At 34.6% G+C, this 22,539-nt stretch overlaps 1 protein-coding gene across 6 annotated transcripts in view; it reads left to right on the forward strand.

Moving 5' to 3' along the window:
* PIK3R4 (phosphoinositide-3-kinase regulatory subunit 4) overlaps nucleotides 1-22,539 on the forward strand; it is a 65,271-nt gene that overhangs the window by 3,668 nt on the left and 39,064 nt on the right. For all 6 annotated transcript variants that reach the window (XM_012766920.3, XM_020288192.2, XM_076005392.1 and 3 more), the window contains 5 exons: nucleotides 8,050-8,183; nucleotides 10,175-10,757; nucleotides 13,817-13,951; nucleotides 15,595-15,816; nucleotides 20,651-20,824. In XM_012766920.3, the coding sequence (XP_012622374.2) occupies nucleotides 8,050-8,183; nucleotides 10,175-10,757; nucleotides 13,817-13,951; nucleotides 15,595-15,816; nucleotides 20,651-20,824 (1,248 nt within the window). The remainder of the gene's footprint in view (nucleotides 1-8,049; nucleotides 8,184-10,174; nucleotides 10,758-13,816; nucleotides 13,952-15,594; nucleotides 15,817-20,650; nucleotides 20,825-22,539) is intronic.

Raw genomic sequence — 22,539 nt, forward strand, 5'->3', positions numbered from 1 at the left:
AGCCATTTCTTCAAGGAGCCCTAGTTCTTTTAGTGTGTAATAAATGATACTAAAAGTGGCCATCTAGGTAGGGCTCATTGCTGTTAGAGTCTCTTTGTTACTTGGGTCTTACAGCAGACAGAGCTAGGCAATATATATATGTGTGTTTTTGTGTGATACACACATGTTTACATACCCATGTACATATATACACACACACACAGATGCACATAAACATGTGTACATGTGCGTAAGCATATTTCAAAGTCATGAGTTCCGACTGATGCTTCTAATTCCAGTATGTTCCCACAGAGGTTTTTTTTTGTTTTTTTTTTTTGCTTTTTTCTACTATTTATAGGATTTCTTTCACAGTGAGCACTCAGGCTTTCAACATTATCAACACATTAGCTCAATCCTATGATGGTTTCAGAATTGCTTCACCTAGATTGCTACAGTAAACATCTCTAATACTAAAAAGAGGTCAGAATTTGTTTGCAGTCTCCTTTCCACCCTGGAATGAGGGTATGTAGTCAGATATTGTGTTCATAAATTATATAGATTAGTTTGTTCTTTCATTTTTGCCCTCTTCAATGTGGTTATGGTATTTAGTTGAAATATATTTAGGTTCACTTATTTCAAGTTTCAACTTATTTTTTTTCTCATTCTCACAATTTAATATTTTGAATGGGAAGAATGTTAGCATGCTTTTCAAAGTTAAAACTACACTAACTCCCTTCTACCCCATTACCCCCAACCCTCGTTTGTAACAGACTTTATTGTTTTCTGATTATTCTTGTGTTTCTTTTTGTAAAGACAAGGAAGAAAATATACACATGCATGCACACATGAACACACATATGTATGTGTGTATATACATAAAAACATGCATATTTTAAAATTTTCCCACTTACACAAAAGATAGCATACTATATATACTTTTTTTTTTTTGAGTGAGGGTCTCACTGTGTTGCCCCAGCTAGAGTACAGTGGTGACATTATGGCTCAGTGCAACCTCAAACTCCTGGGCTCAAGCGTTTCTTCTGCCTTAGCCTCCTGAGTAGCTGGGACTACTGCCACCACGCCTGGCTAATTTTTCTGTTTTTTGTAGAGCCAGAGTCTTGTTCTTGCTCAGGCTGGTCTCGAACTCCTGACCTCAAATGATCCTCCCACCTCGGCTTCTTAGAGTGCTAGGATTACTGGTGTGAGCCACTGTGACTGGCTTATATATGCTTTTTTAAAAACAATTTCATGTCAGGCAAGATGTCTCATTCTTGTAATCCTAGTACTTTGGGAGGCTGAGGCAGGAGGATTACCTGGGGCCAGGAGTTTAAGACCAGTCTGAGCAACATAGCAAGACCCAATCTTTGCAAAAAAAAAAAATTTAAGAAATTAGTTGGGAGTGGTGGTGTGTGCCTATAGTTCTAGCTACTTTGGAGGCTGAAGCAGGAGGATTGTTTGGCTCTAGGAGTTTGAGGTTACAGTGAGCTATAATGATGCCACTGTACTCCACCCCAGGCAACAGTGTGAGACCCTGTCTCCAAAAAAAAAAAAAAAAAAATATATATATATATATATATATAAATATATATATATTCAACTTTATTGAGATAGAGTTTACATACTATAAAATATACCTTTTTATACAGGTCAGTGGTTGTTAACAGATTCTTGGATTTGTGCAACCATCGTCACTAATTCCAGAACATTTTCATCACTCTAAAAAGAAACCCATTAATACTCAGTCCCCACCCCCTTTCCACATAACCCTTAGCAATCGCTAAATCTATTTCTATTGCTGTGGATTTGCCTATTCTGGATATTTCATATAAATGCAGTAAAAAAGTGTGTGGCCTTTTGTGACTGGCTTCTTTCACTTAGCATAATGTAACATGGATGAGCCTTGAAATAATAATTAATACTTAATTTCTTTTGTGGCAGAATGTTTCATTATATGGATATATTGCATTTTGTTTATACAATCGTCAGTTGAGGGACATTGTGGTTTCTACTTTTTGGCTATTCAGAATTATGCTGCTGTGAACATTTGTGTATAGATTTTTGTGTTGACATATGTTTCAGTGTCTTGGAATGTACCTCTGCTGAGTCATGTTTAGCATTTTGAGAAATTGCCAACCTATTTTTTGAAGTAGGCAGGCCATTTTACATTCCCACCAGCAATGTATAAGGGCTCCAGTTCTTCCATATCCTCATTGACACTTATTATCTTTTTAATTATAGCAGTCCTAATGGGTGTGAAGTGGTATTTCATTGTTGTTTCAATTTGTATTTCCCTAATGACTAATGATGTTGAGCATCTTTTCATGTGCTTACTGTAAATTCACATACAGTTAGGCACTGCATAAAGATGATATGGTGAATGACAGATCTCATATATGACTGTGGTCTCATGAGATTATAATGGAGCTGAAAAATTCCTATCATCTAGTCATGTCTTTTTTTTTTTGAGACAGAGTCTCACTTTGTTGTCCAGGCTAGAGTGAGTGCCGTGGCGTCAGCCTAGCTCACAGCAACCTCAAACTCCTGGGCTTGAGTGATCCTTCTGCTTCAGCCTCCCGAGTAGCTGGGACTACAGGCATGCGCCACCATGCCCGGCTAATTTTTTATATATATATCAGTTGGCCAATTAATTTCTTTCTATTTTATAGTAGAGACGGGGTCTCGCTCTTGCTCAGGCTGGTTTTGAACTCCTGACCTTGAGCAATCCGCCCGCCTCGGCCTCCCAAGAGCTAGGATTACAGGCGTGAGCCACAGCGCCCGGCCTAGTCATGTCTTAATGATCTTGACCTTGTGTAGGCCTAGGCTAATGTGTGTGTTTGTGTCTTAGTTTTTAATAAGAAAGTTTTAAAAAGTAAAAAAAATAATTTTTTATTCTTTTTGTATTTTGAGACAGGGTCTTGCTCTTTCACCCAGTCTGGAGTGCAATGGTGAAATCATACTCCTCTGCAGCCTTTAATTCCTGGGCTCAAGTGATCCTTTTGTCTCAACTGCCCAAACACCTGGGACTACAGGCATGCAAAACCACACTTGGCTAACTTTTAAAAATATTTTTATTTTTATTTATTTATTTTTTTTTGAGACAGAGTCTCACTTTGTTGCCCAGGCTAGAGTGAGTGCCGTGGCGTCAGCCTGGCTCACAGCAACCTCAATCTCCGGGGCTCAGCGATCCTACTGCCTCAGCCTCCCGAGTAGCTGGGACTACAGGCATGCACCACCATGCCCGGCTAATTTTTTGTATATATATTTTTAGTTGGTCAATTAATTTATTTCTATTTTTGGTAGAGACGGGGTCTCGCTCAGGCTGGCTTCGAACTCCTGACCTTGAGCAATCCGCCCGCCTAGGCCTCCCAAAGTGCTAGGATTACAGGCGTGAGCCACCACGCCCGGCTAAAAATATTTTTAGAATCATGGTCTCACTATGTCACCAAGACTGGTTTTAAACTCCTGGCCTCAAGCGATCCTCCTGCCTCAACTAACTGAGTTGCTAGGATTATAGGCATAAACCACTGCACCTGGCAAAAAATGAAAAAGATTTTTTTAAATATTAAAAAAGTATATAAAGAAAAATATTTTTGTATAGATGTATAGTGTGTTTGTGTTTTAAGCTATGTGTTATGTTACTACAAAGGAGTCAAAAAGTTAAAGAGCTGGGTGCTGTGGCTCATGCCTATAATCCTAGCCACTTGGGAGGCTGAGGCAAGAGGATTGCTTGAGGCCAGGAGTTCAAGACCAGCCTGAGCAACACAGTGAGACCCCATCTCTAAAAAAAAAAAAAAAAAAAGCCAGATCACTTGAGCCTGGGAGTTTGAGGCTGCAGTGAGCTATGGTCATGCCACTGCACTCCAGCCTAGGCAACAGAGTGAAAAACACCTTATCTCTTAAAAAAAAAAGTCAGAAGTTCATAAAGATGTTATAGTAAGCTAAGGTTAATTTACTATTGGAGAAAGAAAAATATTGTCTTGATAAATTTAATGTAGCTTAAGTGTACAGTGTAAACTAGTCTACAGTAGTGTATAGTAATGTCCTAGGCCTTCACATTTACTTACTAGTGACTCATTGACTCACCAGTCCTACAGGCTCCATTCATGTAAAGTGCAGGATTACCATTTTTAAATCTTTTATACAATATTTTTGCTGTACCTTTTCTATGTTTAGATATACAAATACTTAACATTGTGTTATGGTAGCCTACAGTGTTCAGTAACATGCTGTAAAGGTTCGTAGCCTAGGAGCAATATGCTATACCATATAGCTTAGGTGTGTACTATCTAGGTCTGTGTTAGTACACACTGTGATGGTCACACAATAATGAAATCCCTAATGACATATTTCTCAGAATGTATCCCTGTTGTTAAGTGACTCGTGACTATATTTTCTTTGGAGAAATATATATTCAGATTCTTGATTTTTTTTTTTTTAGGTTTTTTTGTCTTTTTATTATTAAGATGTAGGAGTTCTTTTATGTATTCTGGATATAAGTCCCTTATCGGATACATGATTTGCAAATATTTTTTGTCATTCTGTTTGTTTTCTTTTTCATTTTGTTGATTGCTAGCACTGTCAGTACAATGTGGAATAGTAGTGATATCTTTGTTCCTGATCTTAGGGGAAAGCATTCAGTTTTTTACCATGAAGTAAAACATTAGCTATGGGATTTTCATAGATGCCCTTTATCTGTTGGGTGCTTTTATTATGAAAGTGTTGAATTTTGCAGATGTATTTTCTATGTCTGTTGAGATGATCATGTGTTTCCTCTCTCATTAATTTAATATGGTGTATTCATTGGTTGATTTTCATATATGGAACTTTCTTGCCTGCTGGAATAAATCTTACTTGGTCATGGTATATAATTCTGGATCCAGTTAGGTAATGTTTTTTGAGGATTTTTGTATCTATATTTATCAGGGATATTGATCTGTAGTTTTTTGTGATATCTTTGTCTGATTTGCTATCCAGGTAATATTGGCTTCATAGAATGAGATGGGGAGTCTTCCCACCTCTTCTGTTTTATAGGGGGGAGGGACGGGGAAGAGTTTGTGAAGAATGAGTGTTTAGTCTTTTAATGTTTGGTAGAATTCACCTGTTAAGCCATCTGGGCTTGCACTTTGTGGGAAATTTTTTGTTACTAATTTAAGCTCTTTAGGTTTATTCAGATTTTCCATTTTTTTAAAAGGCAGTTTCGGTCATATTTCTAGGACTCTGTTTCATTTAATTTATCCAATTTGTTGTCATACAGTTGTTGAGAGAATTCCCTTATAATTCTTTTCATTCCTGTAAGATTGAAATAGTGTCCCTTTATTATAACTGATTTTAGTAATTTGACTTACCCCTCCTCTTAGTAAAGGTTTGTCAATTTTATTGATTTTTTTTTCAAAGCACCAACTTTGGATTTTGTCGATAGCTTCTATTGTGTTGTTATTCTCTATTTCTGTTCTAATTTTATTTTTCCCATCCTTCTGCTTGCTTTGGTTTTAGTTTGCTTGTCTTTTTCTTGTGTCTTAAGGTTGTTGTTTTGAGCTCTTCTTTTTTTAACATAGGTGTTTATAGCTATACATTTTCTCCAAACACTGCTTTGGTTGCATCCCGTAAGTTTTTGTACGTTGTGTTTTCATTTTCATTTGAACTATTTTTTAAATTTCCCTTTGATCCATTAGTTATTTAGGAGTGTCTTGTTGAATTTCTATATATTTGTGAATTTTTCAAAATTTCCTTTGTTATTTGTTTCTGTTTCAGTCCACTGTGGTTTGAAGGGCATAGTTTGTATGATCTCAATTTTTAAAAATTTACTGAGGCTTTGTTTTATGGCCTAGCATAGGTCTAATCTGGAGAGTGTTTTATGGACACTTGAGAATAATTTGTATTTTGCTGTTGTTTGGGTTCTGTTGATGTCTGTTAGATACAGTTGGTTTGTAGTGTTGTTCAGGTCGTCTATTGTTGCTTATGGTGTTTTTAATAGCTATTGTTTGACGCTCTTTAAGGTTTGTCGTTATGTAGGTAGAAATTAACAAATTTATTGAGTGTTTGTTATGTGTCAGGAGCTTAGTTGCTGGGATTTTTCAATGAACAAAATAGAGAAAAATCCCTTCCTCATGGAGTGTGCATTCTAGAGGCCATATAGAAAATAAAGAAAAATACAGATCATCTCCAACTTTATTTCTTGATTTTTCAACTTTACCATGGTACAAAAACAATACACATTCAGGAAAAACTGTACTTTGAGTACCTATACAACCAGTCACTTTCAGTACAGTATTCAGTAAATTACATGAGATAGATGTTCAACACTTTATTATAAAATAGGCTTTGTGTTAGTTGATTTTGCCAACTGTAGGCTAATACAAGTGTTCTGAGCATGTTTAAGGTAGGCTTGGCTAAGCTATGAAGTTGAGTAGGTTAAATTTATTAAATGCATTTTCTATTTAAGATATTTTCAACTTATGATTGGTTTATCAAGATGTAACCCATCATAAGTTGAAGAGCATCTGTATATAAAATGTAATTATAGAAGTTGCTGCTGTGGGGAAAAAACTGTAGGGAAAGGGAAAAGAGAAAATGGAATGTGCACATAAACATTTGAGCATTTAAAGATCTGAAGGAGAGATGGAAATAAGCCACCTGGGGAATAGCATTCTAGGCAGAGAGAGACCAGCAAGTGCCAAGGCTGTGAGGTGAGGTTAAGGATTATTTTAAGACTTGTTACATGCATGTCACGTAATGACTTAGTGAATTGCTTTGTCCCTTTGGGAATGTAGATACTTTTTTTATTTATGGTTTGAAAATTATGTAAGTGTAAAATGATAGTTATTCCACTTTCCCTCTCTAATCTTACAGCCACACTTCTTAGCTCTTCGCATTTTATGTTTCCTTACTGGTTTATTTTCTGTCTTCCTTCTTAGAAAGAAAGCTTCATGAGGGCAGGGATTTTATCTGCTTTTATGTACTACTTACTGGTGCCTACTGTATAATAGACTCTTTATAACTTTTTGTTTCATGATGAATAAATGAATTATCAAATGTGACTTCTTAGTAGTTATGAACTTAGTATTTATAAATGCATACTTTAAAAAAAACCAGTTTCCCTAGCACTCTGGGAGGCCGGGGTGGGAGGATTGCTTGAGCTCAGGAGTTTAAGATCAGCCTGAGCAAGCTCGAGACCCCGTCTCTACTATAAATAGAAAGAAATTAGCCAAACAACTAAAAATAGAAAAAATTAGCCAGGCATGGTGACACGTGCCTGTAGTCCCAGCTACTTTGGAGGCTGAGGCAGAAGGATCACTTGAGCCCAGGAGTTTGAGGTTGCTGTGAGCTAGGCTGAAGCCACAGCACTCTAGCCTGGGCAACACAATGAGACTCTCTCTCAAAAAAAAGAAAAAAAAACCTGTTTCTATCGAGGCTTGAGTCATGCTTGGGTATTAGTTATTGCCTTAGTGTGCTAGAGTCCATGGTACAGTCAGTCACCAGGTTAGTAACATCCTTCAGATTGACCTATGTAACTCTTAGACTCAGTTATATCCACAAATTAAGAAATGATAGGTTTTGACAAGTTCTCTAGAAAATCTTTATTATAGGAATGTGCAGATTTTCCAGAGAATGGTATCAAGTGACTTAACTTTTACTCTTGGCATTGCCGCTTTCTTCCTTAGTGATTGATCCTGGTGAAATCTATTTCTGTGAAATAAAGCTAACCTTTTTCCTGAAAAAAACCAAAAACCCTGTTTCTTGTTTTATCACTCTGTATGTAAATGTACATATTTTATACACACATATTCATTTTAAATTATAAAACTAGGAAGCAAATTTTGTTTAATTTTTTTTAAGAGGGAGAAAAATTGAGTCATCCGTTTTTTTGACTTTATGCTTTAGAAACTTATGTTCGGGTAATAGACATTTTCCCTATGTGCTTGATGTAGTTGAATGCTGCATTAAGATTTTTAATTTAATTTACTTTGGGGTTTTGCATTTTGGGTTTTATGAATTCTCTGAATTGTTGATTTATATTGTGTGATATCTTGCATCTCATTTCTAATGCAATTATGTCTGCTATATTTCCAGGTTGTGTGATAGCTGAGCTTTTTACAGAAGGTGTACCGTTGTTTGATCTCTCTCAACTGTTGGCTTATAGAAATGGACATTTTTTCCCTGAACAAGTGCTAAGTAAAATTGAAGATCGTAGTATCAGAGAACTGGTAACTATGTTACAAATATTAGCCATAAAGTTTTAAATTGGATTATGTTTCCACTTTAGTCAGCTTTCTTGGAATGTTATGAATTTGAAACAAAGCAGTAAAGCACCACAAACTAATACAAACAGTTTTGTTATTACTATTGTTACTTTATTAGGGAGAAATGTACTATTTTTTTCTCCTTAGTCGCAGAACTCATTTGACTTAAAAAAAAATCTATCAGTCTTCCCATTAAAATCTTAAACTCTGCTTTGGACAGATTTGGAAGGTAGGTAAGGAAGTGCCTGGGGTTGGAGAGGTTGTTCTGGATAGAGCTTGCTAATAAGAAAGGAAGAAGACAGACATCTAAAATGAAGGAGTTGAGAAACAACAACTTAAATGTAATACAGCAATATAGGTCTATTTCATGTAGAAGTATATATTTTTGTATACCTCCCTTGATATAGACTGAAGGCTGGAAAGGAAGCTATGGAGTCGCACGTTAGTGTAGCAGAACAGGTGTGAGGAATTCTATGGGAGGAGGTCACCTAAGCCATATATCTACATAATTGTTTGAGGGCAGTCAGTCATATGGTAACTGATACTTGTGATGATGACTCTGAGCCATAGAAAAATTATGGTATATTTAGAATATTGTTTAAGAAGGTAGGGAAATATGTTCTGTCTGATGGGTATGGCACTTATTTGTTATGTTACTTTGGCTAAGTAACTTCATGTCTTTTTAGGCCTGCATTTTCTTAACTGTGAAAAGAGTGAATCTCTTTCATATTTAAGGCTTAATCCAAATCTAAAAGTAATTCTACTAGTTTACTTTTCTTTATAGTACATTTGATTCCCTCAGGTTGAATGCTAGGTTCTTATGTAGAATATTAAACAAAAAGCTCAAACAACTAGGTACATTTTTATGACATTTTATATATTTAAATAATGACTGATATACTATGAGTGTCCAGGAAAGATTGAAATATGTTTTGTATATAAACAAATAAATTTATTTCCCTATGATACTAGAAAACACAGGATACATTGAAATTAGATTGATCATGCCTGTAATCCTAGCACTCTGGGAGGCTGAGGTAGGTGGATTGCACGAGGTCAGGAGTTCGAAACTAGCCTGAGCCAGAGCGAGACCCTGTCTCTACTATATAAATAGAAGGAAATTAATTGGCTAACTAATATATATAGAAAAAGTTAGCTGGGCATGGTGGCGCATGCCTGTAGTCCAAGCTACTCGGGAGGCTGAGGCAGGAGGATTGCTTGAGCCCAGGAGTTGGAGGTTGCTGTGAGCTAGACTGACGTCACGGCACTCACTCTAGCCTGGGCAACACAGTGAGACTCTGTCTCAAAAAGAAAAAAAAAGAAATTAGATTTATCATTTTTAGTGGTTACAGAATTTAACATCTTTTTTGCATTGCTTAAAAAACTTAAGCCACTGATTTCCCTTTGACTAGATCCTAGCATTACACTTAAACCATACATTACTTTGGACTTGTGGCAGTAAGGTTCTAAACCATAACTCTTAACCTGGGATATGTAGATGGATTTTAGGAGTTTTGTGATTCCTTCCAGAATTGTATATAATTTTGTATACAGAATTGGTTTGTATACATTTTTCTCTGGAGGAGATCCATTGTTTTCCTTAGATTCTCAGTGGTATTTGTTGCTCAGAAAAGTTTATGAGAATCTGAATTGTGAGCAGCAATGTATTATTCCCCTGTCTTAGTAAATGAGGAATACTGAACCTGGGTATAACCTCTTTATGTGTCAGGGCCATCTACAATACATTTGCATGTAATTTCTTATTGCTTTCTAGGACTGTAGAGTCACATATTTAGTAGTCAGGTTCTAAAAGTAGTTTGTCAGGCAGAGATTGAGAACAGTTAGAATTACCTTGAAAATCCTGTAAATCATGTGTGAATTGCCCTTGTAGCTTTCTTCTGGTTTAATTTTCTGTTCTCAAATCTATTTTTATTCCCTTTCTTCCCTTGGTATAGGTAACTCAGATGATTCACCGTGAGCCCGAAAAACGTTTGGAGGCAGAAGATTACTTAAAGCAACAGCGTGGCAATGCCTTTCCTGAAATATTTTATACTTTCCTTCAGCCCTACATGGCCCAGTTTGCTAAGGAAACATTTCTTTCTGCAGATGAGCGTATTCTGGTTATACGGAAGGATTTGTGCAACATTATTCACAATCTTTGTGGACACGATCTACCAGAAAAAACAGAAGGCGAGCCTAAGGAAAATGGGCTGGTTATCTTGGTGTCTGTTATAACATCCTGCCTACAGACCCTTAAGTACTGTGATTCCAAACTTGCTGCTTTGGAACTTATTCTTCATTTGGCCTCAAGATTAAGTGTAGAAATCCTTTTGGATCGTATTACTCCGTATCTTTTGCATTTTAGCAATGACTCTGTTCCTAGAGTGAGGGCTGAAGCCTTGAGGACATTGACCAAAGTTCTTGCTCTGGTCAAAGAGGTTCCTCGCAATGATGTCAATATTTATCCGGAATACATTCTGCCAGGCATAGCCCACTTAGCCCAAGATGATGCTACTATTGTTAGACTAGCCTATGCTGGTAAGAGTCCAAATATCATAATAGCCACTTAGATATTTTTTAAGTTAACAACTATAATACTCTTGTTTTTCTGATTTCTTTGGGAATTCCAAGTGTGAACTTTGCTCCTTGTATCTGTTTTGATAATATTTATAGCTAATCTGTTTCAGGGAATCAACTTTTGTGTGTTCCCTCATTTTGGAAATGATCAGAATTATCAGATGAAAAAGTATATAATACAGAATTTTGTGTTTTTACTTGGAGTATTACATTTAAATTGAAATAAGACTAATGTTTACAAGTATGTGCTTCTGATGTAGTGTCTTTAGGCCTTTATAAAGTTTCTCTAAACAAATACATTTGTCCGTTTTTGTTGAAAAGATTAATTTTTCTGGGTAATTTGATATTGAAAGAACCCAGCATATTAACTTAATTTTAAGGTCCTTTTTCCAGTTACTGTAGTGGTTAGGATATGGGCTTCTTTGTGATAGAGGTGGGTGTGTTATACACACCTGTGTGTTTTGCTTGTAATTTTCACTCATAAAATTAAGTGATGCAAATACATGTTTTTAGTTCCCAAAATTAATTCTGAAAACTTATTTTTGCATGGAAAGTATGCCTGGAACATTTATATAATTGCATAATTTATTTCTGTAATATAATCTGATAGAAATCAGAGATTCTTTTTTGAAGTCTTTGTAAATAGTACATATTGTGTGTGTGGTGATGATATTGTCACTTTGTTTGAAAGAAACTTGCTTAGTTTATTTATTTTATGATATGCTTGTCATTATTTAAATGGAACATGTGAAAAATGGTCTTTGGACTCTGGTCTTATCTCTAGGCATAGCCACAAAGTGATTGGTGGTTATTAGGTGTTTATTTTCCCCATATATGTTTTTTTATTTATGCTTCTCTGCCTATTTGTTTGTTTATGGTTTCTGGTTTCCATAACTATATATGCATAAACCTCAGGCCTAGAAAACCAGGATTTCTTTAAGGCACATCAGAGTTTATCATTTATAACAAAGCATATTATAACTCACTTGACAAATACAAATAATTGAACCAGATAAAATCAAGTGAAATAAAAGTCCATAGATTTTAAAAATAAGCTGTATCTTTCTTTAACAGAATTTTATGACCCTGCTTTTTGGCCCAGTGTATGTTAATCTGTTCTAAGTTGTGTTAAATAGGTATAGTTCTGATGTGTAGGTACCATAATAACATATTGACATTCATTTACTAATAGCTGTAGTATAAAAGTAATAGCTACTATTTATCGAAAAACCTGCTATATGTCAGGGCATCTATTGCTCTAGGTTGTTGTAAGGGTTAGTTGTAAGATCTTGCAGCTAACCCTTGTAACAACCCTTGAGCAATAGATGGTATATTACTTTCCTTTTACTGGTGAGGAAATCTTGGTTAGGGGAGGCTAAATAATATGACCCAAATGTATCTTGCCTAATTCTCAGTTCTCAAAGATCCTGGTCTAGACCTTGAAGCAATTCTGCTTTTCTTTGGTCTCCTGGGTCTTTATGGTGAGAGTCCACGATAACCCAGGGTCAGTGCCAGCACCTCACAGTGTCCCTTCTTCATGGCTCAGTATATGAACAAGCAGCTTTTTTTTTTTTTAATAGAACAAGAGGTCTTTTTGAACTTGTATGGCTAAATATTAATATAATTAAAACATGTCAGCAGTTATAAAAGTTTAAGATCAAATTTTTTTTTTCCTTTTACAGTATTCGCTTTTATCTCAGAGATGCTGGTGTTGAATTGCATCTTGTGTAAAGTGAACTTTCAAGTGTGCTGTGGCTCATGGACTTGCATGGGCAAATAAACATAGATCTACTTAGACTTTAGAGGTGTGCAGTAAGGCAAGAGACTTTTCCTAATAAAGATACACTCTTTAAAGTGGGGATGGTCTTCTACAATTTTGGCTTATTATATAGGTATGGCCTAGAATTTTTCCACTTTTAAAAGGATGACGAGGCATTTAGGTTATTAATATCTTGGTTATGTAGAGATAAGTTTTTGTTCTGTTCAGAGCAATGTTAACCTGGCAGGGATGGAGAGTGAGACCCCCAGAGGAAGAGAATCCCTGTATTTGATAGACTTAGAGATATCAACTACTATAAGTGCATTTTAATTTCAGAGATGTTAAAAAGCAAGGAAAAAGTGAGTCTTATTTTAAGTTTTAAGGTAGTTCAATTTTGTATTCAGTGCTATTCATTGCTAAGAGGGAAAAGAGTGCAGTTGTAGTTTATGGTCGTATATTAAGCACGGAAGTGGGAGGCAAGGAAGGAAATAGACACAGGAGTAAATAAAAATGGAAGGAAGAAGAGAGTATAAGCAAAATGCAGATACAATTGATAGCAAATATGACAGCAGAGATTAGAAGTAGATATTTTGCAGTGGTGAGGAGTATCAGTCTTAAGGGTATCAGGAGAAAGGAGCAGATAACAGACAACTGCAAAAGTGTGGCAGTCTGACACACATTGGTCCACTAACTGGAGTATCACTTGTAAAGCAATCAACAATGGTTTCTTTTTGAGGTAGCTGTGACTCCTCATTTATGCATGAAGAAACTTGAGACTGAGATTGTTTAAATAGCCAGCTAGTAAGTGGCAAGGTTAAGATTTGAGCCCAGCTCTGCTTGATTCCAAAGCCCAGCTTGATCTGTTATGAATGTTTCTGTTAGTAAGAATGTTTCTGTTAGTTTAATAAATATCTCTTGCTTGTTAAGAGATTGTTTAAAGGGTAAGTCTCCATAGAAGGATTAAGGTCTTTTTTTTTTTTTTTTTTTGCCACAGTAGATTTTGTTGCTATATTTTGGGTTATTTTTGTATTTTTTTTTTTTAAAAAAGCCTATATTTCATTAAAACTAGCAGTTTGGAGATAGTTTAAGTATGAGATTAGTTAATAATGTCTGATTAGGTTAAGTGCTAAAATGAAAAGTCCTACTTTTTCCACTTAGTTTTATGACTTCCTTGTATAAAGATTTAAGGAGGAAAAGTTATAAGCATCACAAAGATTTAAGATTGTAATTGTTATAAATTTTCTCCGTTTTTATCTTATAGAAAATATAGCTCTACTGGCAGAAACAGCTCTGAGATTCCTGGAATTAGTACAGCTAAAAAATCTCAATATGGAAAATGACCCTAATAGTGAAGAAATGGATGAAGTTACACATCCAAATGGAAATTATGACACAGGTTATATAATTTTCTTTTCTAGACTTATTATTATTTAGAATGAATTGCTAGTGCTAACTTATAAAAACTATCATCTGTAGTTTTCATGTAAAATGCAAGAATACCAGATTTATATTAGATAGGAAGGGTGCCTGGTGTCTGATTGTTCTGTGTGTCGTACAGTTATCTAGCTCAGAAATGATCAGCTTGTCACCATAGATATTAAACTTGATAGTTTTTGAGCCAGAATTGATTTGTGTGAGCAGTAAAGCTAGCTGAAATACATAATTCTCATAAAAAAATTAAAAAATTATAGCTAAAGAATCTCAGCCTTTTCTCCTCATGTGAGCATATTCTGAGTATCTCAATCATAAATTGTTTTATATTTCATACTATCTGTGATTTACATATCAACCTCCTCCCCCCTTTTACCATAAAGGAACAGATGTGATATTAAACTCATTATGGTCAACGTCCCTGTCTTAGAATTCTTTGCATCTGTATAAACCTTTGCAGGTTTTTGGTTAACATTTGTTGAATGAAAGGTTTAGAAATAAAATAACATACTTAATCTGCTCTAAGATGTTTCTAATTGAGAAAAACGAGAAATCTGTTAATAGTTTTTAGATTTTTATGCTCTAAACAACTGTAATGGTTGTTACTTGTTAGAATGAGACATTTTTAGGCAGTGTATATTGTCTACAGTTGAATACAGTGGAAGAATTTTGAACTTGTACGAGGATATATCAGAAAAGAAATCCTAGCTTTTTTTCATAGAATTACTTGGAAAATGATATTGTTCTACATTCTATAACCATGTAATTGGAGCTTTTTAGGTAATGAAGTTAAATGTTGGAACTTTGGGGGAGTTAATCTAAAGTTCATCTAAAGTTTTTCTTAATGTGAGTACAAAATTTTGCACATTGGACCATTTACTTTTTCCCTTGACAGTAGCTGGACAGTAGCTGGGCAGTAGCTTCTGCCCTCATTTATTTAATTGTTAAACATTAGCTCCTCATTAGGCAATTATGAGCCTGCTGTAAGCACAAGACTAGGGATGTGGTGGTAAATAAGACAGGAATGATCCATGCTTTTAAGCTTACTTTTTTATAAGGGAAAGCTTACTTTTTTACAGGCAACTAAGTAAATAAATAAATGAAAAGGGGAGGGTAAAGAAGGAGATAAGGTTAGAGAAGAAGCCAGCGGCTAGGCTTTCGAGGAAAGCCTTAATATTAATAGGACTTGCAGTTTATTTTCTGGCTCTCTAAAATATAATAAACTGACCTTTAAAAATGCTTTCTAAAAGTATTGTTCAGTACCATCGTATTATAGCGTGAACCTATCCCATATTTTCAAGTCCTTGATCTTAGTGGGCAATATGATCTCCTTTCTGGTGTTTCCCTATAATTTTCTCCTTGAGCTCATAAATGGAGCTATTTAATTAGTGAGATAGTAACCATGCTGTGGCATCTGCTTATTAGGATCTTCTTCAGTTTATATTTCAGTTTCCCATCCTTCAGAGATTTGAATAATGGAAAAACTTAGTGACTAAAGACTTTCTTTGTTGTCTTCTGTAATTCTGTTGCTCTGAGGAGTAAGAAATAAGATTGGCACTGTATGTATGGGGAAATAATTGATCCTGTCTTTTTTTTTTTTTTTTAAAGAGCTCCAAGCCTTACATGAAATGGTTCAGCAGAAAGTTGTAACTTTGCTAAGTGACCCTGAAAATATTGTAAAACAGACCTTAATGGAAAATGGAATAACACGGCTGTGTGTATTCTTTGGACGACAGAAAGCCAATGACGTTTTGCTGTCCCACATGATTACTTTCCTAAATGATAAGAATGATTGGCATCTACGTGGAGCTTTTTTTGATAGTATAGTTGGTATGTTTTTTGTTTGTTTTTAAATTCATCTTTTAAGATTTTAAATTATCCTCTCAAATACTTCTATGCCATCTGAAGACTAGGTGATGATACTAAATTTCATTAATAATTAAATGAATTTCTAGTATTTCTGTCTGTTTTCATGCTGCTTTTGGATGATGTAAGTATTTTAGCTGATCAAGAGGTTGGTTAACCTGTGATACATCCATACGAAGGAATACCATGTAGTCATTAAAAACTGTATTTTAAAAGAAAATGACCTGGGAAAATAGCATGAAATATTGTTAAAGTGACTGAAGCAGGTTGTAAATCTACTTAAAGTATAATCCAGTTGTGTAAAGATAACAGTGACAAACATTTTGTTTATAAAACAAAAGTGAATGTCCATCACTTAGGATTGAGAAAATAATAGTCGAAATATAATTATGGTAGAAAATTAATCTACTTGGAAAGAAAATGAAAACTACAGGCTTTGCTTTATGTAAACTGAAAATTTGGGCAAGAACAGCTTTCCCAAATTGTATTTTATCTGCATGACTCCTATCCCATGACTTTATTACTAGTAGGTTAAGTCACATTCGATACAGGATTTAGTATTTTTCTCTTTTGAATGATAACTGTTCCCTTTCCCCCTGAATGTACTGATCTTTTCAATTTTAGATTTGGTCAGTTATGAAATATTGCATGCTAAATCCATGTTATTATGATTACCTACTAACCCTTTTTGTCATTTCCCACATGATTATAACAGCTTGTCTTTTAACCCCAAAAGTTTAAAGTCTATTCTACACATTGGAAAGCCTGGCTAGTATCCAGACTTTCTCATGAGGTATCAGAAAGCCGTAAGGCTTTAGGTTGTCATTCTCAATAATCTAAGAAAGTAACTGCTTGTTTCTGATTATTTTCTCAGGATAGAAGTATAAAATTTTAATTACTGGGTTAGAGAATATAAATATATTTTTAAAACTCTTGACACATTTATAAGCTTTTCAAAAAGATTGTCATTTTGCATTCCCATCTGCATTAAGTGTTATATATATATATATATATATATATATATATATATATATATACACCCTTCTAACATGAAATAGGGTTTATTTAGTCTTTGCCTGTTGGGAGGATAAAGCGATAACTTATTTGATTTATGTTTCAAGTTGAAAACTTTCTAATGTTGATTAGTTGTTCATATTTTTAATTCTATGAATTTTTTATTCATTATTTTGACCCATTTTTTCTGATAGTTATTTATGCTTTTCTTATTGCTTGTTTTGACCCTTTTATGCATTAAGGACATTAATTTTTTTATCATTCTGAATATACATATTTTCTTGGTTTGTTCTTTAACTTGGTTTTTATTTTTTATGTCTTTTTTTAAAAGTAATTTTTATATAGTCAATTTATTTGATCTTTAGCTTTGTGATTTTTCTTTGTTTACTTTTGTATGTGAAGTCTTTTCCCATTCCAGAATTAGGTTAATAATCTGTTGTGTGCTTGTCTTCTTTTTCTTCTCTTTTTTTTTTTTTTTTTTTAAGACAGAGTCTCACTTTATTGCCCAGGCTAGAGTGAGTGCCGTGGCGTCAGTCTAGCTCACAGCAACCTCAAACTCCTGGCTCAAGCAATCCTCCTGCCTCAGCCTCCCAAGTAGCTGGGACTACAGGCATTCGCCACCATGCCCGGCTAATTTTTTGTATATATATATTAGTTGGCCAATTAATTTCTTTCTATTTATAGTAGAGACGGGGTCTCGCTTTTGCTCAGGCTGGTTTCGAACTCCTGACCTCGAGCAATCCGCCCGCCTCGGCCTCCCAGAGAGCTAGGATTACAGGCGTGAGCCACCGCGCCCGGCCCTTTTTCTTCTCTTTTTAATGCTTTATTTTTGTACTTAACTGTTTAATTGATCTTTATTTTGGCCCATGATGAAGTTTTTTTCTTAGAAATGTAACCAGTATTCCCAACACATTTGTTAAACATTTTGTTTCTTTCCCATTTATTTGTGAATATTTTTTTTTTTATCGTATGTGGCATGCCTCTGTTATGGTCGGTTTTCTGGGTATCTAGTCTATTCCATTGATTTCTCTATTCTTGTGCTTAGATTCATAGCTGTATTTATATTATTATTATATATTTTAATCAACTTTATTATCAGATAAAGTAAGTTTTCAGATGTAACTCATTTTCAAAATATTTTTAGTTATTTTAGCTCATTGTACATTTCCGTTTATAAAGTTCTTAAATATAATCCACTGGAATTTTACATAGAATTTTTCCTTTTATTAAAGAAAACAATTATAACATTTTTTAAAGAGGGGGTATATGCTTTTGAAATTATTTAAAATTTAACCAAACTTTATAAGTAATGTATGAAAAGCAATAGTTGCAATTTCCAGAGGCATTTTCTCAGGTTTGTGTTTATGCTTTAGTATATTCAGGTAATTATTAATATTACCATAGCTCTAATTTTTAAATTTTTTTTCTTTTTTCTTTTTTTTTTTTTGAGACAGAGTCTCGCTTTGTTGTCCAGGCTAGAGTGAGTGCCGTGGTGTCAGCCTAGCTCACAGCAACCTCAAACTCCTGGGCTCCAGCGATCCTTCTGCCTCAGCCTCCCGAGTAGCTGGGACTACAGGCATGCGCCACCATGCCCGGCTAATTTTTTTTTATATATATATCAGTTGGCCAATTAATTTCTTTCTATTTATAGTAGAGATGGGGTCTCGCTCTTGCTCAGGCTGGTTTTGAACTCCTGACCTTGAGCAATCCGCCTGCCTTGGCCTCCCAGAGAGCTAGGGTTACAGGCGTGAGCCACCACGCCCGGCCCTTTTTTCTTTTTTTTTTTTGAGGTAGAGTCTCACTCTGTTGCCCGGGCTAGAGTGCCATGGCATCAGTCTAGCTTACAGCAACCTCAAACTCCTGGGCTCAAGCAGTCCTTCTGCTTTAGCCTCCTGAGTAGCTGGGACTACAGGCATGTACCACCATGCCCGGTTAATTTTTTCTATATATTTTTAGTTGGCCAATTAATTTCTTTCTATTTTTAGCAGAGACGGGGTCTTGTTCTTGCTCAGGCTGGCTTTGAACTCCTGACCTTGAGCGATCCTCCCGCCTCGGCTTCCCAGAGTGCTAAGATTACAGGTGTGAGCGTGAGCCACTATGCCCGGCTACCATATCTCTAAATGGTATTTTCATATTATTATATTTAGAATTATCAACTTTAGACTTTATCTCTTGACTTTTTTGTATGCCAGAGGAAGATACAGCTCATTCATAACCATCCCTTGATTCCCCCTTCCCTTCTCAGTTTTTGAGATGCTGATTGGTATGTTCAGTGCTTTAGGTTTTAGTTTGTTGTTTGATAGCTTTTAAGTAAGCCTATTTCTTACTGCTCTACTTCTGAATCACACTACAAGATTAGTGCCCCTTTCTCTCTTCCTCTATCTTCTTATTCTTTAGTTAGTTGAGAATTCAGAGTTTATTATGATTATAGAACAGAATACTTACATTCTGTTCTATAATCATAATGAAGTATTTTATGTATAGACTGATTCTGAAGGTTCAAAGCAAAATTTACATGATTTACATGATTATGAATGTGTAAATTTCATTGACTGTAGAGCCAAGTAGTGTACTATATATAATTATATTTGCTTCATCACAATCCCAGTACCATGACCCCTGTACTACTACTGGAGCATGTTTATAGCAAGGCAAATGGATTCTACTTTTCTTTTCACTTTCAGTTACTAAATACATTGCACATTTTAATCTATTTCGTATTTGAACCATGACTTTCTTGAATAATTTTTTGTTCTAGAATTTTTGATACCTTCATTTTCTTTTTAAAGAGAAAAGTAATATTTCTTCTTCGCCAAATCTATAATATCTAGCTTCTTTTTTTTAAATCAATTTTTTGTTACTATTTTGTTTTTCTTCTTAGGATATTCTTTTTTTATTTTTTTGAGACAGAGTCTCACTGTGTTGCTCAGGCTAGAATGCCATGGCATCAGCCTAGCTCACAGCAACCTCAAACTTCTGGACTCAAGCAATCCTTCTGTCTCAGCCTCCCGAGTAGCTGGGACTATAGGCATGTGCTACCATGCCTGGCTAATTTTTTCTATATATATATTTTTTAGTTGGCCAATTAATTTCTTTCTATTTTTAGCAGAGATGGGGTTTCGCTCTTGCTCAGGCTGATTTCGAACTCCTGACCTTAAGCGATCCACCCACCTCGGCCTCCTAGAGTGCTAGGAATACAGGTGTGAGCCACTGCGCCCGGCCAGGATATTCTTAGAATTTATTAGTTTTTAGTTCTAATTTGGGGTGATTTCTAGATCTTTGCTAGCTATCATTCCTTTCCCCCCCTTAAGATCTTTTGTTAGATCTACCATTTCGTACTTTCTGTATCTTCCTTTTATTTTACTGGAATATCCTCAAAAAACTTTCTTAGAAAAGGTTGCATGGGAGATAAACCTTTATAGTCTTTGCGTGTCTCGAAATGACTTATTTTTGTTTTCTTATTTAATTGACAGTTTGAATATAGAATTCCTTTCATAACTTTGAAGGTCTTGCTCTATTGTCTTCTTTCCTCCATTGTCGCTGAAGATCATCTGATGCCAATCTGATTCTTCTTCCTTTTTAGGAGACCTATGTTTTTGTTTTTTTGTAAGTTCTTAGGATCTTTGCTTTTCTGTGGAGTCCCAGAATTTTTTCATTTATTATACTGGGTATTGATCAATATGCTTGGCTTTTGTTTAATTTTTTTTGTTTGTTTGTTTTACTTAATGAGGTATATATACTTTAAGATACTGAATGGTCATGTAATGTTGCTTCTCATTTTCAGGTGTTGCTGCCTACGTTGGCTGGCAAAGCTCCTCAATTCTTAAGCCCCTGCTGCAACAAGGTCTTAGTGATGCTGAAGAATTTGTTATTGTGAAAGCTCTTAATGCCCTTACTTGTATGTGCCAGTTAGGGCTGCTACAAAAACCCCATGTCTATGAATTTGCCAGTGATATTGGTAAGTTTCTGTTTCTCCAAATTAGAATGGGAAAATTAGGGTTTGAGAAGAACTTTATGAAATTTCTAGGTAATATAGAATAAGAATTGTAGCTTTATTGTTCCTATTATAGATTGTATGGGTGTACATATATGTATGTGTGTGTATGCTTACTTATATGTATGAGAGAGACAGATAAGCAGACTTATTTGGTTCTCCAGCCTAGGTTGGGAAGTATCACTTTATTTTTGTCACCCTTGGGATAGAAACAAGGATTTTTTGTTTTTTAACATGATGTGGATAAAGATTTGACTGGTCTGAAGATTAAACTTATTTTTGGATACTTAATCACTATCAAGTTGGAAATTAGATGTGAAACATTGTCTATGACATCTGTCATTGCATTGATTACCAGTTAAGAATTCATAATATTGAAGTTACCAATGTTAGTATAATAATTTTATGAACTAACAAAAGGAATTAATTACTTGACCTTGATAGCACTCATCTATTTCCTTTAAACTTCTTTAAAATTCAGAATAACAGCAAACAAATAAATATAGAAAATTCTAAAACTGAGACTATCTCCAACATTTAATTTTATTATTACTTCATTTTAAGAAAGGAAGCAATGGAAGATTGCCAGTTGGCTCTGTACTGGGAGGACATAAAATCTTAGAAAATTGTCTGTTTAGATAAAATACTTAATGACTGCTAAATGCTTTGCAAAGGAAAATTAATAGAAAGTTAATTGGTTAGACTTGAATAACAGATTTTCTTTGAGGCAATCTTCAGAGAAAAAAAGACAAGGGAATTATTATTTATTTTGATCATTTAGATATTAGATGGTAGCTAGTAGAGATAAAAATTCTGGAAAATATTAAAGCACAAATACACATTATTTTTAATTTGTGGAAAATTAAAACATACATAGATTTCTTATTTTGCATTCTCATATCTAGAATTCTTATGGCTTTTTAACTAATTTGGTTTAAATTTTTTGATGATTATGCTAAAAGTAATTACAAGTTTCATAGAAAATTATTGAATATTGGCAACACAATCATAATACTCTCTATTACGTAGAAGTGTTTTTGATTTTTTTGTATAAGCTGCATAGCCCTGTACCTTCAGGGGTTCATTATCTCTAAGTTTTTGCCATTTTTTTTTTTTTAAGGAGCTAGTGAATTAGGAACCAAAACTGATCAGTATTATAATAAAATATTTTCGGATGTTCTTTGAATTTCTGGCTTTGTATAGTATAAGGCAGTTATAGAAAGTACCTGTTCTCATAATAATAGTAAGGAGAAAATTTATCATCTTTACATGCATATCTTGCTACTTGGCCTATTTTCCTATTCATTCTCATTTTTTGAATTCTCGCATTATTGTTTTCTTTTTCTCCCGTGAAAGTGGCCCTACCTCTCAGAAGTTGAGTTTCTCTTGCTTTGGACTTTGGTTCTCTTTATTTTTATAAACCTCTGTATGTATGTATATGTACTCTTGTGTTATAATTTCACATAATACATTTCTTCTGTTTCCTAGTTATTTGGAAATTATTTTTGAAGTTTAATATAGTTTATAACTAGCGTTTATTTAAAAAATGAAAGTCCATCAATTTTAAAGCAAAAATCATCATAAATATATTTTTTTTACCCCTGCACTCAAACTTGGCAGAGATTTTTCTGGATCCTGCTATTTCTAGTTATTGATGCCAGAATGAATATATGGGATGC

This window comes from Microcebus murinus, chromosome 1 (assembly GCF_040939455.1).
Source record: "Microcebus murinus isolate Inina chromosome 1, M.murinus_Inina_mat1.0, whole genome shotgun sequence".
NCBI lineage: Eukaryota > Metazoa > Chordata > Mammalia > Primates > Cheirogaleidae > Microcebus > Microcebus murinus.